The 17564-nt window shown below is 57.3% G+C and overlaps 2 protein-coding genes across 2 annotated transcripts in view; both read right to left on the minus strand.

Moving 5' to 3' along the window:
• Positions 1-1256: 1256 nt before the first annotated feature.
• ISM2 (isthmin 2) lies at positions 1257-7563 on the minus strand. Its single transcript, XM_073637465.1, has 6 exons — positions 7370-7563; positions 3973-4104; positions 3603-3903; positions 3390-3527; positions 3249-3314; positions 1257-1950 (listed from the first exon to the last, which is right to left on the minus strand). The coding sequence occupies exons 1-6, from the start codon at positions 7448-7450 to the stop codon at positions 1430-1432; spliced, it is 1239 nt and encodes a 412-aa protein (XP_073493566.1). The 5' UTR covers positions 7451-7563; the 3' UTR covers positions 1257-1429.
• Positions 7564-9324: 1761 nt separating this feature from the next.
• Positions 9325-17564, minus strand: part of SPTLC2 (serine palmitoyltransferase long chain base subunit 2) — a 17173-nt gene continuing 8933 nt past the window's right edge. Inside the window, exons 7-12 of the mRNA XM_073638137.1 lie at positions 14505-14610; positions 14207-14426; positions 13930-14056; positions 10824-10959; positions 10406-10535; positions 9325-10286 (exon numbers count right to left, since the gene is read on the minus strand). Coding sequence (XP_073494238.1) covers positions 10167-10286; positions 10406-10535; positions 10824-10959; positions 13930-14056; positions 14207-14426; positions 14505-14610 — 839 coding nt within the window. The 3' untranslated portion in view covers positions 9325-10166. The remainder of the gene's footprint in view (positions 10287-10405; positions 10536-10823; positions 10960-13929; positions 14057-14206; positions 14427-14504; positions 14611-17564) is intronic.

The raw sequence follows: 17564 nt of genomic DNA on the forward strand, positions 1-17564 counted from the left end.
GAAAACAGGACTGACAGCAGCAACTCAGGGCAGTATCTGAGAGCGCGTGCTGTGCCTCACATCCTGCCAGGAGGTGCTGAAAACAGGACAGACAGAGAAAAGGAAACAAGGTGAGTATTAGGGTTTAGTTTTTTAACTGTGCTGTGGCGATGGGGAATGAGTAGGTCATACAAAACCAGGATAAGGGGGCCCTACAAGCTAGGATGAGGAAGCCGTCCAATCCAAGATAAGGGAGCCATACAAACCAGGATTAGGGGAATGACGGAGCCATACAAACCACAATTAGGGGATGAGGGAGCCATACATACCAGGATATGGAAACTTAACAGTAGGTGCTGCATTTCCCACCCTAGGCTTATACTCAAGTCAATAAATTGTCCCTTTTTTTTTTTTTATGAAAAATTAGGGGTCTCGGCTTATACTCAGGTAGCACGTGACCCCCGGCTGCAACCGGCTCTTGCTTGCGCTTACATCACGACTATTTGCAGCTGCAGCCAAGGGGTCTCCTGTTTCGCGTTCACGGTGAGTGATGGGCTGTCGGCGGGGTTATCCCCCATCCCGTCACACCCGGCATTCACCGCACGAGCATTCATTGACATAGCGCGCGGTGGATGGTGGGTGTGACACGATGGGGGATAACCCCGCCCATAGCCCGTCATTCACCGTGGTACGCGGAACAGCAGACTCCTGGCTGCAGCCGCAAATAGTCGTGATGTAAGCGAAGCAAAAGCCGGGGGAATTACGTGCTGGCTGTGCGTGGTCAGCGATGTTGTCACAAGCAGTATTGACAACATGACGTAATTACAAAATTCATTAGGGGATACATTGGGGGGTTAATTTAAAGTAGTGCACAACCCATTTAAACACTGCTTCGCTGCTTAGTCGCGCCCCGTCGGCCGCATACATATTCTAGAATACCCGATGCGTTAGAATCAGGCCACCATATAGTGTTATATATATATATATAAAACTTAAAATTCCCCTTTTCTCAACATCCCCTTTTATTGACCGCCCTGGGTCACGGACCGGGTCACCGCCACTGTGACACCCCCAGCACCGACCGGCCCGGCTACCGAGTACCCCATGGCCCAGGGGGTGCGTCATATACTTAGTGTTATAACCTCCCGTGCCCACCAGGAGGCTCCAGAATACATCTGTAAGACTACTCCTAGCCAGACATGTGACTAATCGCAACCACAGGGAACAGTAGGAGGACGCCGCTGTCTGCGCCACTTCCAGCTCGTACACAAGGAATATTTCTTTCCTCCTTTTGGTCACTTTATATAAGATGCTGTTGAAAAATACATGAAGCCGCTACCGTATAGGGAGGGAACTCTGTGAGTCGGGTCCATTATCCCATTATGATTACTCTCGGTCAATATGTTACAACTCTTTGGTATAGATCTGGCGTCTCAGTCCATGGCCGGCCCTAGAAGTCCTGAGCTTCCTGCAGCTGAGCCTGGTACTGCTCCTCAGAGGGGTTCTCCGGACATTCATATCCATTGTTTGGGGGGCGCAGGGGATGAATCCTGCTCCAGTCGCCTTTACATAGAATCCACGGCAGAACATCTGCCTTGTAATGAAGTTCAGAGGAGAACTCCGCACTGATGAGATTGGGGATCCCGGCTGCCCGTCCACGGGTCACCAGTCTTAAAGAATGGTCGTAGCAGCAATGCTGAGCGCCCAGACTGCTGCTGTCCCTCGAGAGCAAAGAACGCAGACAGAAGCGAGCACCAGGGTTGTAGATATCCAGTCTCTCCCGCACACCGCTAGCATCACGCCATCGGAAACTGCCAGCCAACTTCTCATCCCGCAGTACCAAGGAACTGTACACCACCTCCGAGGGGTAGAAACATGGACAACTGGGCAACTCTGTCAACACCCGATGCAGATAATTACTGAGGAACTCGCTTTTACACGTCTGCCACCGCTCACAGCTGTCCTGGGAGACTGAGGAAGAAGAGGGGAGCAGCATAAGACGAGGCAAGAGGACGAGAAAAGGAGAAGCCCGAGACGAGGCAAGAGGACGAGAAAAGGAGAAGCCCGAGACGAGGCAAGAGGACGAGAAAAGGAGAAGCCCGAGACGAGGCAAGAGGACGAGAAAAGGAGAAGCCCGAGACGAGGCAAGAGGACGAGAAAAGGAGAAGCCCGAGACGAGGCAAGAGGACGAGAAAAGGAGAAGCCCGAGACGAGGCAAGAGGACGAGAAAAGGAGAAGCCCGAGACGAGGCAAGAGGACGAGAAAAGGAGAAGCCCGAGACGAGGCAGGAGGACGAGAAAAGGAGCAGCCCGAGACGAGGCAAGAGGACGAGAAAAGGAGAAGCCCGAGACGAGGCAAGAGGACGAGAAAAGGAGAAGCCCGAGACGAGGCAAGAGGACGAGAAAAGGAGCAGCCCGAGACGAGGCAAGAGGACGAGAAAAGGAGAAGCCCGAGACGAGGCAAGAGGACGAGAAAAGGAGAAGCCCGAGACGAGGCAAGAGGACGAGAAAAGGAGCAGCCCGAGACGAGGCAAGAGGACGAGAAAAGGAGAAGCCCGAGACGAGGCAAGAGGACGAGAAAAGGAGAAGCCCGAGACTAAACAAGAGGACGAGAAAAGGAGAAGCCCGAGACTAAACAAGAGGACGAGAAAAGGAGAAGCCCGAGACGAAGCAAGAGGACGAGAAAAGGAGAAGCCCGAAACAAGGCAGAGGACGAAAAGAGGACGAAAAAAAGGAGAAGCCCGAGACGAGGCAGAGGACAAGAAAAGGAGTGTGAGAAGAAAACAGGAAAAAGAGAGAGTGGAGAAGTATCGAATAAAGGAGCAGTATGAACGAAGAAAAGATAAAAATAGAAAACAAAAGCATAAGCTGGAGAAGAAGAGAAATGGACACTACCAACAGACGAGAACCATAAGATCAAGAAGAAAGATGGAGCACAAAGCAAAGAGAAGAAATGGAAGAAGAGAGAAGCAGAAAACCAGGACAAAGAAAATGTGAGAGGAAGACAAGACGAGGCTGATGAGAAGCCAAAGACAAGATGGACGACGAAAGACGGAACAAGACAGGACTGAAGAAGACGAGAAAGTAGAGCACAAGTGTATGTTGAGAAGAAGGAAAGAGTGCGGAAGAAGATGAAGAAAAAAAAAATAAGACGAGGAAAAAGATGAATGAAGGAATGGAGGACAAGGAAGACAGAGGAAAGTGATAGAAGAATAGCAGGGCCCTGTAAGACGAGGAGGAATGAGCAGAGATGGGAAGGGTGAAAGTCACCTGACTCTGGACTCTTCGCCTTGGTTGTCCACACCACTGTTGAATTCTCAGCGTCATCCTCTTCTCCTGGAAGAAGACAACAGATCAGTATTTACCCCTGAGCCGATGGTGACCCAAACCTCAGATATTTGGGTGTCTCACCTGGACACAGAGGAAGGTCACACACACGAGACTCTGTGGCTGTACAGGAATATCCGCAGGACCGGGTGCGTTTCTGATTCGGGCGACCGCACGTTGCGCTACAGGGAGACCAAGAACTCCAATCTTCATCCTCGTAATCTGCAGAAAACCAAATATCTGAGAATTAAACCCCGACTTTGGCCCCGGAGCGTGCAGAGGGGTCACCAGCCTCACCATAAAGATATGCGTCATCCGTGACCCACTTGTCGCTCGGCATGCTACGTCCATCATGGTCTCCTCCACTCAAGACGTTGTCTCCCCACTCGTACTGTGGCGAGTAGTCACCCTCATTTTCTGCCCTCACGCCTTCGCTGCTCGTAGAAATTTCCACATCTGAAAAGTCATTATATTCCCAGAAGAGCGGCCAGAAAAGCTCATGCTGAGACCGCCAGTCCGGATCCCCCCAATCTGTGCGCGTGTCTGAGAGATCCAGCTCCACCTCCGTCTGAGAATTGGGGTCCACCTCAATGGTCACCTGAAAGACAAAGCCCCCCGATTAGAACATGTCATCACCCTCTACTCCGCGCGCGCAGCCAAGTGTTACCTGAATGTTGGGGTTCTCTGAGCTCAGGTTGCCATCCAAGCCCAGGAGAAACGTGGCGTCTGGTGTAGCAGAAGTATCCAGCACAAGGGGCCCATCTAGAGACCCCCTCCATGGAGCAGTCGCCAAATGATCCTGTCACAGACAACGAAGGGTTAAATGATTCAAAGAGCTGACAATCTAATCTACGGATCTCACGTCTCCTCGCCCACAGAGCTGACAATCTAATCCACAGATCTCACGTCTCCTCATCCACAGAGCTGACGATCTAATCCGCAGATCTCACGTCTCCTCATCCACAGAGCTGACAGTCTAATCCGCAGATCTCACGTCTCCTCGACCACAGAGCTAACAATCTAATCCACAGATCTCACGTCTCCTCATCCACAGAGCTGACAATCTAATCCGCAGATCTCACGTCTCCTCCTCCACAGAGCTGACAATCTAATACACAGATCTCACGTCTCCTCATCCACAGAGCTGACAATCTAATCCACAGATCTCACGTCTCCTCCTCCACAGAGCTGACAATCTAATCCACAGATCTCACGTCTCCTCATCCACAGAGCTGACAATCTAATCCACAGATCTCACGTCTCCTCATCCACAGATCTCACGTCTCCTCATCCACAGAGCTGACAATCTAATCCGCAGATCTCACGTCTCCTCATCCACAGAGCTGACAATCTAATCCACAGATCTCACGTCTCCTCATCCACAGAGCTGACAATCTAATCCGCAGATCTCACGTCTCCTCGACCACAGAGCTGACAATCTAATCCACAGATCTCACGTCTCCTCATCCACAGAGCTGACGATCTAATCCACAGATCTCACGTCTCCTCACCCACAGAGCTGACAATCTAATCCGCAGATCTCACGTCTCCTCATCCACAGAGCTGACGATCTAATCCACAGATCTCACGTCTCCTCATCCACAGAGCTGACGACCTAATCCACAGATCTCACGTCTCCTCGACCACAGAGCTGACAATCTAATCCACAGATCTCACGTCTCCTCATCCACAGATCTCACGTCTCCTCGCCCACAGAGCTGACGATGTAATCCACAGATCTCACGTCTCCTCATCCACAGAGCTGACGATCTAATCCACAGATCTCACGTCTCCTCATCCACAGATCTCACGTCTCCTCGCCCACAGAGCTGACGATGTAATCCACAGATCTCACGTCTCCTCATCCACAGAGCTGACGATCTAATCCACAGATCTCACATCTCATCCACAGAGCTGACGATCTAATCCGCAGATCTCACGTCTCCTCATCCACAGAGCTGACAATCTAATCCGCAGATCTCACGTCTCCTCATCCACAGATCTCACGTCTCCTCGCCCACAGAGCTGACAATCTAATCCGCAGATCTCACGTCTCCTCATCCACAGAGCTGACGACCTAATCCACAGATCTCACGTCTCCTCGACCACAGAGCTGACAATCTAATCCACAGATCTCACGTCTCCTCATCCACAGAGCTGACGATCTAATCCACAGATCTCACATCTCCTCATCCACAGAGCTGACAATCTAATCCACAGATCTCACGTCTCCTCATCCACAGAGCTGACAATCTAATCCACAGATCTCACGTCTCCTCATCCACAGAGCTGACGATCTAATCCACAGATCTCACGTCTCCTCACCCACAGAGCTGACAATCTAATCCGCAGATCTCACGTCTCCTCATCCACAGAGCTGACGATCTAATCCACAGATCTCACGTCTCCTCATCCACAGAGCTGACGACCTAATCCACAGATCTCACGTCTCCTCGACCACAGAGCTGACAATCTAATCCACAGATCTCACGTCTCCTCATCCACAGATCTCACGTCTCCTCGCCCACAGAGCTGACGATGTAATCCACAGATCTCACGTCTCCTCATCCACAGAGCTGACGATCTAATCCACAGATCTCACGTCTCCTCATCCACAGATCTCACGTCTCCTCGCCCACAGAGCTGACGATGTAATCCACAGATCTCACGTCTCCTCATCCACAGAGCTGACGATCTAATCCACAGATCTCACATCTCATCCACAGAGCTGACGATCTAATCCGCAGATCTCACGTCTCCTCATCCACAGAGCTGACAATCTAATCCGCAGATCTCACGTCTCCTCATCCACAGATCTCACGTCTCCTCGCCCACAGAGCTGACAATCTAATCCGCAGATCTCACGTCTCCTCATCCACAGAGCTGACGACCTAATCCACAGATCTCACGTCTCCTCGACCACAGAGCTGACAATCTAATCCACAGATCTCACGTCTCCTCATCCACAGAGCTGACGATCTAATCCACAGATCTCACATCTCCTCATCCACAGAGCTGACAATCTAATCCACAGATCTCACGTCTCCTCATCCACAGAGCTGACGATCTAATCCACAGATCTCACGTCTCCTCATCCACAGAGCTGACGATCTAATCCACAGATCTCACATCTCCTCATCCACAGAGCTGACAATCTAATCTGCAGATCTCACGTCTCCTCATCCACAGAGCTGACAATCTAATCCACAGATCTCACGTCTCCTCATCCACAGAGCTGACGATCTAATCCACAGAGCTGACAATCTAATCCGCAGATCTCACGTCTCCTCATCCACAGAGCTGACAATCTAATCCACAGCTCTCACGTCTCCTCATCCACAGAGCTGACAATCTAATCCACAGATCTCACGTCTCCTCATCCACAGATCTGACAATCTAATCCACAGATCTCACGTCTCCTCATCCACAGATCTGACAATCTAATCCACAGATCTCACGTCTCCTCATCCACAGATCTGACAATCTAATCCACAGATCTCACGTCTCCTCATCCACAGAGCTGACGATGTAATCCGCAGATCTCACGTCTCCTCATCCACAGAGCTGACAATCTAATCCACAGATCTCACGTCTCCTCATCCACAGAGCTGACGATCTAATCCGCAGATCTCACGTCTCCTCATCCACAGAGCTGACGATGTAATCCGCAGATCTCACGTCTCCTCATCCACAGATCTGACAATCTAATCCGCAGATCTCACGTCTCCTCATCCACAGAGCTGACAATCTAATCCGCAGATCTCACGTCTCCTCATCCACAGAGCTGACGATCTAATCCGCAGATCTCACGTCTCCTCATCCACAGAGCTGACGATCTAATCCACAGATCTCACGTCTCCTCCTCCACAGAGCTGACAATCTAATCCACAGATCTCACGTCTCCTCATCCACAGAGCTGACGATCTAATCCGCAGATCTCACGTCTCCTCATCCACAGATCTCACGTCTCCTCGCCCGCAGATCTCACGTCTGGTCTCCGTTCACACACGGCCCCGTTTCCTCGTCGCCCGGAGCTGACACTTCCCCGGTCGGTCGCTTCTCACCTGGGCGGGCGGTGCGGTCCCAGTCGGGGCCCCCGCGGGCAGCTGCGGGCGGAGGATCAGGAGCAGCAGCAGCCCGTGCATGGTCCGGTCACTGGCGCCTCACGTGCTCCGCGCGCGGACCCGGAGCCCCATCTCCGCCGTTCTCCGGTCTCCTCCGATGCTGGGGGCGTGGTTATGACGTCACAGATTATATACAGGGCGGGGCCAAGTGGTAAATATGAATGCGGAGCCGGGCAGGGGGCGGAGCCGGCGGAACGTCAGGTATATAAGGAGGAACCTGAGGGGGGAATGGACACCAGAACATGTATAACACCGGGGAGGGAAAGGGGAAAACACCGGGGAGGGAGACGGGACGGACGGTGCGCGGAAGACACCGGGGAGGGAGACGGGACGGACGGTGCGCGGAAGACACCGGGGAGGAAGAGGGGACGGACGGACGGTGCGCGGGCGACCCCGGGGAGGGAGATGGGACGGACGGTGCGCGGAAGACACCGGGGAGGGAGACTGGACGGACGGTGCGCGGAAGACACCGGGGAGGAAGAGGGGACGGACGGTGCGCGGAAGACTCCGGGGAGGGAGACGGGACGGACGGTGCGCGGGCGACCCCGGGGAGGGAGACGGGACGGACGGTGCGCGGAAGACACCGGGGAGGGAGACGGGACGGACGGTGCGCGGAAGACTCCGGGGAGGGAGACGGGACGGACGGTGCGCGGGCGACCCCGGGGAGGGAGACGGGACGGACGGTGCGCGGAAGACTCCGGGGAGGGAGACGGGACGGACGGTGCGCGGGCGACCCCGGGGAGGGAGACGGGACGGACGGTGCGCGGAAGACACCGGGGAGGGAGACGGGACGGACGGTGCGCGGAAGACACCGGGGAGGAAGAGGGGACGGACGGTGTGCGGACGACCCCGGGGAGGGAGACGGGACGCACGGTGCGCGGCCGACACCGGGGAGGGAGACGGGACGGACGGTGCGCGGCCGACACCGGGGAGGGAGACGGGACGGACGGTGCGCGGCCGACACCGGGGAGGGAGACGGGACGGACGGTGCGCGGCCGACACCGGGGAGGAAGAGGGGACGGACGGTCCATCCTCCGACAGAGGATGGACAGTACGCAGACGACAACTGGAAGGGAAAGGGGTCAGATGGTTTGCAGACAACACCAGGGAAGGAGAGGGGCCGGACGGTATGCAGCTCACATCAGGGAGGGGCCGGGGGCAAGGACGACATTGAGGAAGCCAGAATGGTGACTGGTCTGCAAACCATGTCCTATGAGGAACGGTTGCAGGATTTGGGAATGTTTAGCTTGCAAAAAAGAAGACTGAGAGGAGACTTAATAGCTGTCTACAAATATGTCAAGGGCTGTCACATTGTAGAAGGATCATCTTTATTCTCATTTGCACAAGGAAAGACTAGAAGCAATGGGATGAAACTAAATGGGAGGAGACACAGATTAGATATTAGAAAAAACTTTTTGACAGTTAGGGTGATTAATGAGTGGAACAGGCGGCCACGAGAGGTGGTGAGTTCCCCTTCAATGGACGTCTTCAAACAGAGGCTGGACAGACATCTGTCTGAGATGATCTAGTGAATCCTGCTTTGAGCAGGGGGTTGGACCAGATGACCCAGGAGGTCCCTTCCAACTCTACCATTCTATGATTCTATGAAGGCCGACGGTCCACAGACATCACTGGGGGGAAACGGTTGTGGATGATTCTGGAGAGGGGAGATATAGCAGACTTCTAAATGACATCACGGATATGATAGATTATCCGACATGAGTTGTGCGCCCCTTTGGTTTTCTTCCAGTGTTCTGCCCCTTGTAGTGATCGGGTGGGTACTGATGTCACTCACAGGCTCGAGCTCTGCACAGCGGCTCTCTTGCGGCACACCGCGATCAGGTGATGGACATTTGACGGCAGCGTACAGACAATAAGACAACGAGGAGACAACCTGAAAATAAATGAACTTTTATTGATTAGCAGCGGAGTCTCTGCAGAGTCCGGAGCGGCCCGTGCAGTGTGAATTCTTTCGGCTCAGTACATCCAAACGTCATGCCACAAAGAAAACAACTGAAGGCCATTCACTGATCGTTCCCCGGCCCGACTGCAGGGGTCCAACCCACAACAAGGATTTAGTCAAAGGAGGAATGTGCATTTTCCAAAGCAGCAAGAAGAGCGTAAAAACAGCGGGAATGAGACGCAGAGCACCTCGAACTGGTCCCTTATACCGGTCCCACGACCACTGGTCTCATCAGTCACCGCGATGATGGGACATCTTAGGGGGAAGAGCAGCGGCCAGCGAGTTCCGACTCCCAGTAAGCGCTGCTGCTGGACTGGAAAGGGTTTAAGTTTCTTGGTCAGGGAACGTTTAACACTAGTCATGTCGAAGACACCGGAGAGAGGACATCGGACCGCCTGTGACCCCACGACACCCACCACCAGTGACCATCACACCCCAGGGTCAAGTACAATCAGATGGCAGAGTAACGCCCTCCCGGCCTCACTATGGTGGGTCATGATCAGGGGTCCGACCGCAGCTCCTCAGGTCAGCACCATAAGTAGCACCTGTGCTGTTCCTCCACCGCAGAGCGACAGACAGAGAAATAGAGAAATTCGCCCCCACAGGGACTAAACATGGAGTAAAGGCCTCAGACGGAGGAAAGTCGTCACCGGTCCCATCCAGAATAAATAGGATGTAAAATGGAAAAGAAAATATACAAATATAAAACGAGTGCGGAGGCTGACGGCCGGCACAGAGGACCCGGCCAGCCGATGTGGAGCCAGCCCCGCGTGGTCAGTCCTCAGTCTCCTCGTATGTGGTCTCATCAAACGGCCGATCCAGCAGCGGCACAAAGTGGTGGCGGGAATATTTCAGCTGCAGAAGGTCCCCGACCTCGCTGATCTTATTCAGCGCCTGCAAGAGAATTAGGAGTCAGTGCAGAAAAGAGTCCTGAGCTGATGCCGGCCGCGCTGACGTCGGAGGACCCCACCGGCCGCGCTCAGTCTACACACTGCCATGACCAGGTCTCTTACCTCATCCAGCATCTCCCTGCTATGAGCGGCTGAAACGCAGAACCGCGCTCTGGACTCGATGATTGGGGTGGCAGGAAACCCCACAACTACTACTCCAATGTTCCTCTTTAGCATCTCTCGTCCAAACGCCCTGCGGAGAGGAAGATGAGAGTCACTGCGTATGATGTGCAGCGCCGGGAGATATCATCAGGGGGCAGCACACTCAGGACAACACCTGGAGATGACCCCTCCACCACCTGTAATTACAGGGGCCGCGCAGACACCCCCAGGCATTATTATAGGGAGAGCCCTGGATTTTGGAGGTGCGCAGGTGACGGCCCCTGTGCTGGACACCATATTAGTTGTCACCCAGCTCCCTGGGACCTTATAGTCACATGGGACCAATCGCTGGTTAACCCTCCCCGCAGCAGCTCCTCACCCGATCTTTGCCGGCATGTACAGCATCAGTGGCACCACAGGGGAGTCGCTGTTCCCGTAGATGATGAACCCCATCTCTGTGAGGCGACGTCTGAAGTAGCGGGTGTTGTCCGCCAGCTGCTCCACGCGTTCCCGTCCTGTGGAGAGAAGACCTGGGTTACGTGGAGACACAGGCGGCTCCGAGGATGAATGAAACTAATGAACCGGACACGACGGAAGGACAAAGGAGCACTACTCCCCCCATCAGACGCTGCGCAGGCCAATCAGTCCAATTACAGGGATCACAGGTCACTGGTATCTGCGTCATCCACACCCTGCAGCGAGGGCAGAGCCACGAACAACGGCGCCACCACCCAGCAGGCGCGCGGACATGTACAGTCTGCACACAGCCAGTAGGGTCACTGAGGGGCTTATGTCAGTCACCGACAGCCCCCAAAGATGGTCAGAATGTCACTAGTAATCTGTGGGACATCTCTAAACCCCCCAGGGAGCCTTACCCTCTACAGAAGCAGTGCCCCCTCCGATGCATGGTGGTGCCTGGTACTGCAGTATTTTCCCATATAAATACCAGGCACATGGACACAAGCAGCGCCTCCAGACGGACTCCTAACATTAACCCCTAGCATGCTGCAGGCTCAGCTCCTCACACAGGATGGTCTGTGGATATCGATCGTCAATACTTTACATCGGTCCATGGTCAGACGCAGCCAGTTGTGTACGGAGGTCAGGAGGTGGCGGTCAGCGCCGCTCTCGTGCTCCCGCCGTCTGCGCGGAGGTCAGGAGGTGGCGGTCAGCGCCGCTCTCGTGCTCCCGCCGTCTGCGCGGAGGTCAAGAGGTGGCGGTCAGCGCCGCTCTCGTGCTCCCACCGTCTGCGCGGAGGTCAAGAGGTGGCGGTCAGCGCCGCTCTCGTGCTCCCACCGTCTGCGCGGAGGTCAAGAGGTGGCGGTCAGCGCCGCTCTCGTGCTCCCGCCGTCTGCGCGGAGGTCGGGAGGTGGCGGTCAGCTCCGCTCTCGTGCTCCCACCGTCTGCGCGGAGGTCAAGAGGTGGTGGTCAGCGCCGCTCTCGTGCTCCCACAGTCTGCGCGGAGGTCAGGAGGTGGTGGTCAGCGCCGCTCTCGTGCTCCCGCCATCTGCGCGGAGGTCAAGAGGTGGCGGTCAGCGCCGCTCTCGTGCTCCCACCGTCTGCGCGGAGGTCGGGAGGTGGCGGTCAGTGCCGCTCTCGTGCTCCCACCGTCTGCGCGGAGGTCAGGAGGTGGCGGTCAGTGCCGCTCTCGTGCTCCCGCCGTCTCTCCCGACATCAGGAGGAGATTTTCCTTCTCGGCAGAATCTGGAATCAATCTTCTCTGCTGTGATCTGTAATTGTATGAAGAGGCCTCATCCGTCTGCCCCGGGGCAATTATCAGAGGATGTGAGGGGCAGGGATAATGTCTACCATCAGAACAGAGTCCCGCAGATGTTACAACCGAGCAGGGGGGGGGGGGGTAATCAAAGCAGCTGTGGAACTACAAGTCCCAGCAGTGGTGGGAGATACGTGAGGTCGATCTCCTGAGGACACCAATACAATAGCGCCAAACAAGCCACAACACGTCCATGTCCCAGTATCAGCGATACTCACAGAAGGCCAGGAGAGGGTTAAACGTCTGTGTGCGACCCCCCTGTGATGTCAGCCGCCCCCCCCAAAACACAAACAACTTTATCACAACCAGATGCTGCAGCCCCCAATCAGGAATCCTCTTTCCTTTGATCCTGGACAATGTTTATATTTCCCAACTGAGCAGAGTCTTCTCTCCCCTGGGAGGATGGCGGCTCCTGGAAGTCATCTATAGACTGAAGTTACTAGCCAGGGAGAGGGGCCCCGAAAGAGAGCGAGAGGCGGTCAGGGGGCCACCAGAGAGACAGACAGAGAGCTTCTATACATAGCCCCCCGAGGTGGTCACCCCGCCTTCCCAGACTCCTGCACTGCGGATATATCCTCCGATGATGCTTCTGCTCGTCACTCAGCTTTCCGAGACCCCGAGGCATTACGGCAGAAAAATGTAGACAGGACATGAGAGCAGGGCGAGGGGATTTGGGGGTAGAGCCGAGGTTCCAGCCGTTGATGTCTGACACTTCAGGTGAGGGGCCGCAGAACATATTGTGCCTGTAACAAGGCTTGTGGGGATGGGACGCGTACAACGCTCTGGAATATGGCAGCGACACCCAAGTCACCAGTATAATGGGGCTGAGCTGACTGCTCGAAGGCCAGGGGGACCCGCAGAGCTTACAATCAGATAATTCACACAATGCAGGGTCACACGCCGCCTATACAGAATGCGTCAGTGACTGTACAACATAGTGAGGGGCTACATCCAGGTGGTCAGAGAAACGTCCCCCCAGTGGATGGCTCCAGTGCTTGAGTTACGGACCACCATGACCACATGGAGATACTACACATGGTGGTGAATCACCCCCCAGACTAGAGATTTATGAGGAGCATCAGTAACAGGGCAACATCAGGTACCCCATGCAGTCCTGACCCCTCCAACATGGTTATACATAGGAGGGTATGAGGGCACAAAGCCCCCCACCGCCTTCGGTGCCCCGTGTCAATAACCGGACAATAGGGGGCACATTACACGCCCTCCCCGCACGCTCACAAGTGTAAGTGGATCCTCCTTGAAATCTAGGAGCGGACGCCTATGAGAAGGGTCAGGGGTCAGAGATGTCTCACTAACCCCCCCGACAGAACCTACACAAACCCTGACGTAAGACCACCCTCTCCCACCCCAGGGGTCGGTGTGGCCGCTGTGATCTGCGCTGGTGCCACCTGCTGGTTCTGCTGAGGGCTGCAGCGAATAGAAAGTCCAATTTCATCAAAGTCACTGCGGAATAATCGCTGCACCGATCGCCACGACTACTCCGAGGATGAAATATGGAGGTGGCACGGGACGAGACTCCGACTACCGCAACACCCACATACCCCAGCGGACCCCCCACATTCCCCACAACTTGAGGTGGCACATCGCCATCTAGTGGCACTACAGAGCAGAGACGCTCAGACCCTCATTTGGTTTACACCGATCTTCGCCCTTCTCATGCGCCGTTGATGGTAACCGCTCCGCTACTTACCAAGGCTGGTGCCATCTTCGCCCATAATGCACTTCATAGAAGTGATGATTTGCTCCGTCACAGGTGGAGACATGGAGGTGGCGTACGCCGTGCTGTGGGAGTGCTTCCGCAGGTAGTCAATCAAGACCTGGGGGAGGGGGACAAATATAAATCACAATATACTGGAATCTGGGAGCCCCCAGCTGAACACGGCATCACAAGGGCGCGCAGACTGGGGGCATACAAGGACAGTGTGACCCCCACATCAACAAGGGCAACCCCAGAGCCAGGACCTCACCTCAGTGCCCCCAATGTAGCCCCCTGCTCCACCAAAACTCTTAGTGAATGTTCCCATCATGATGTCCACATCTTGGGGATCGAGATCAAAGTAATCAACCACACCACGGCCATTCGGTCCCAGCGCCCCAATACTGTGCGCCTCGTCCAAATACAGGTACGCCTTGTACTTCTTCTTCAGGGCGATTACCTCGGGCAGACGGACGATGGAGCCCTCCATGCTGCAACCAGCAGAAACCAGTCAAACCAGCAAGCCACCTGGACTACTCCAACCAGGGGGTCCCTGCGGCCACGCTCACCTGTATATTCCCTCCACCAGGATTAGGATTTTCTTCCATGGCCGGTGAGTACGAGGCTGACCCTGGACTATGGCGTCTCTCAGCAGCTTCTCCAAACTCTGCATGTCTATGAGGAGGAAAGAGACGGGTCAGAGTCTAGGCAACTCCCTCGAGAAGGTGACGGGTCAGTGCCGAAGCAACCCCCACCCCACGAGACAGCGACGGGTCAGAGCCGAGGCAACTCCCCCCCACCCCACCCCACCCCCTTCCGAGACGGCGACAGGTCAGAGCCGAGGCAACTCACCCCCCCATCCCCAGAGACAGCGGCGGGTCAGAGCCGAGGCAACTCCCCCACCCCCCCCCTCGTGAGACGGCGACGGGTCAGAGCCGAGGCAACTCCCCCGAGACGGCGACGGGTCAGAGCCGAGGCAACTCCCCCGAGACGGCGACGGGTCAGAGCCGAGGCAACCCTCCCCCACCCCCCGAGACGGCGACGGTCAGAGCCGAGGCAACTCCCCCGAGACGGCGACGGGTCAGAGCCGAGGCAACTCCCCCGAGACAACGACGGGTCAGAGCCGAGGCAACCCCCCCACACACACCCCCCCGAGACAGCGACTGGTCAGAGCAGAGGCAACTCCCCGAGACAGCGACGGGTCAGAGCCCAAGCAACCCCCCTCCTTGAGACGGCGACGGGTCAGAGCAGAGGCAACACCCCTCCTTGAGACGGCGACGGGTAAGAGCCGAGGCAACCCCCCTCCTTGAGACGGCGACGGGTAAGAGCCGAGGCAACCCCCCTCCTTGAGACGGCGACGGGTAAGAGCCGAGGCAACTCCCCCGAGACGGCGACGGGTAAGAGCCGAGGCAACTCCCCGAGACGGCGACGGGTCAGAGCCGAGGCAACTCCCCCGAGACGGCGACGGGTCAGAGCCGAGGCAACTCCCCCGAGACGGCGACGGGTCAGAGCCGAGGCAACCCTCCCCCACCCCCCCGAGACGGCGACGGGTCAGAGCCGGGGCAACTCCCCCGAGACGGCGACGGGTCAGAGCCGAGGCAACTCCCCCGAGACGGCGACGGGTCAGAGCCGAGGCAACCCTCCCCCACCCCCCCGAGACGGCGACGGGTCAGAGCCGAGGCAACTCCCCCGAGACGGCGACGGGTCAGAGCCGAGGCAACCCCCCTCCTTGAGACGGCGACGGGTCAGAGCAGAGGCAACACCCCTCCTTGAGACGGCGACGGGTAAGAGCCGAGGCAACCCCCCTCCTTGAGACGGCGACGGGTAAGAGCCGAGGCAACCCCCCTCCTTGAGACGGCGACGGGTAAGAGCCGAGGCAACTCCCCCGAGACGGCGACGGGTAAGAGCCGAGGCAACTCCCCCGAGACGGCGACGGGTCAGAGCCGAGGCAACCCTCCCCCACCCCCCCCCCCCCCGAGACGGCGACGGGTCAGAGCCGAGGCAACTCCCCCGAGACGGCGACGGGTCAGAGCCGAGGCAACCCTCCCCCACCCCCCCGAGACGGCGACGGGTCAGAGCCGAGGCAACTCCCCCGAGACGGCGACGGGTCAGAGCCGAGGCAAAGAGACAACGACGGGTCAGAGCCGAGGCACCCCCCCACACACACCCCCCCGAGACAGCGACGGGTCAGAGCCGAGGCAACTCCCCCGAGACAGCGACAGGTCAGAGCCGAGGCAACCCCCCCGAGACAGCGACGGGTCAGAGCCGAGGCAACCCCCCTCCTTGAGACGGCGACGGGTCAGAGCAGAGGCAACACCCCTCCTTGAGACGGCGACGGGTAAGAGCCGAGGCAACCCCCCTCCTTGAGACGGCGACGGGTAAGAGCCGAGGCAACCCCCCTCCTTGAGACGGCGACGGGTAAGAGCCGAGGCAACTCCCCGAGACGGCGACGGGTAAGAGCCGAGGCAACTCCCCCGAGACGGCGACGGTAAGAGCCGAGGCAACCCCCCTCCTTGAGACGGCGACGGGTAAGAGCCGAGGCAACCCCCCTCCTTGAGACGGCGACGGGTAAGAGCCGAGGCAACTCCCCCGAGACGGCGACGGGTAAGAGCCGAGGCAACCCCCCTCCTTGAGACGGCGACGGGTCAGAGCCGAGGCAACCCCCCTCCTTGAGACGGCGACGGGTCAGAGCCGAGGTAACCACCCCCCCCCCTTGAGACGGCGACGGGTCAGAGCCGAGGCAACACCCCCCCCCCTTGAGACGGCGACGGGTCAGAGCCGAGGCAAAGAGACAACGACGGGTCAGAGCCGAGGCAACCCCCCCACACACACCCCCCCCGAGACAGCGACTGGTCAGAGCCGAGGCAACTCCCCGAGACAGCGACGGGTCAGAGCCGAGGCAACCCCCCACACACACCCCCCCCCCCCGAGACAGCGACTGGTCAGAGCCGAGGCAACTCCCCGAGACAGCGACGGGTCAGAGCTGAGGCAAAGAGACAGCGACTGGTCAGAGCCGAGGCAACTCCCCGAGACAGCGACGGGTCAGAGCCGAGGCAACTCCCCCGAGACAGCGACGGGTCAGAGCCGAGGCAACTCCCCCGAGACAGCGACAGGTCAGAGCCGAGGCAACCCCCCCGAGACGGCGACGGGTCAGAGTCGAGGCAACTCCCCGAGACGGCGACGGGTCAGAGCCGAGGCAACCCCCCTCCTTGAGACGGCGACGGGTCAGAGCCGAGGCAACCCCCCTCCTTGAGACGGCGACGGGTCAGAGCCGAGGCAACCCCCCTCCTTGAGACGGCGACGGGTAAGAGCGAGGCAACTCCCCCGAGACGGCGACGGGTAAGAGCCGAGGCAACCCCCCTCCTTGAGACGGCGACGGGTCAGAGCCGAGGCAACCCCCCTCCTTGAGACGGCGACGGGTCAGAGCCGAGGTAACCACCCCCCCCCCTTGAGACGGCGACGGGTCAGAGCCGAGGCAACACCCCCCCCCCTTGAGACGGCGACGGGTCAGAGCCGAGGCAAAGAGACAACGACGGGTCAGAGCCGAGGCAACCCCCCCACACACACCCCCCCGAGACAGCGACTGGTCAGAGCCGAGGCAACTCCCGAGACAGCGACGGGTCAGAGCC

The sequence above is a fragment of the Phyllobates terribilis genome, unplaced genomic scaffold, assembly GCF_046119375.1.
Source record: "Phyllobates terribilis strain yellow unplaced genomic scaffold, ASM4611937v1 Scaffold_7__3_contigs__length_470593459, whole genome shotgun sequence".
In the NCBI taxonomy this organism is placed as follows: domain Eukaryota; kingdom Metazoa; phylum Chordata; class Amphibia; order Anura; family Dendrobatidae; genus Phyllobates; species Phyllobates terribilis.

Bases quoted from the DNA above. Each gene is read 5' to 3' on its own strand.
- ISM2 (XM_073637465.1), bottom strand. From the start codon at position 7,450: ATGCACGGGCTGCTGCTGCTCCTGATCCTCCGCCCGCAGCTGCCCGCG. The intron at 3,904-3,972 runs GTAACACTTGGC...TTTGTCTTTCAG, and splicing joins CAGAGAACCCCAACATTCAG to GTGACCATTGAGGTGGACCC. The intron at 3,315-3,389 runs GTGAGACACCCA...GTCTTCTTCCAG, and splicing joins TGACCTTCCTCTGTGTCCAG to GAGAAGAGGATGACGCTGAG.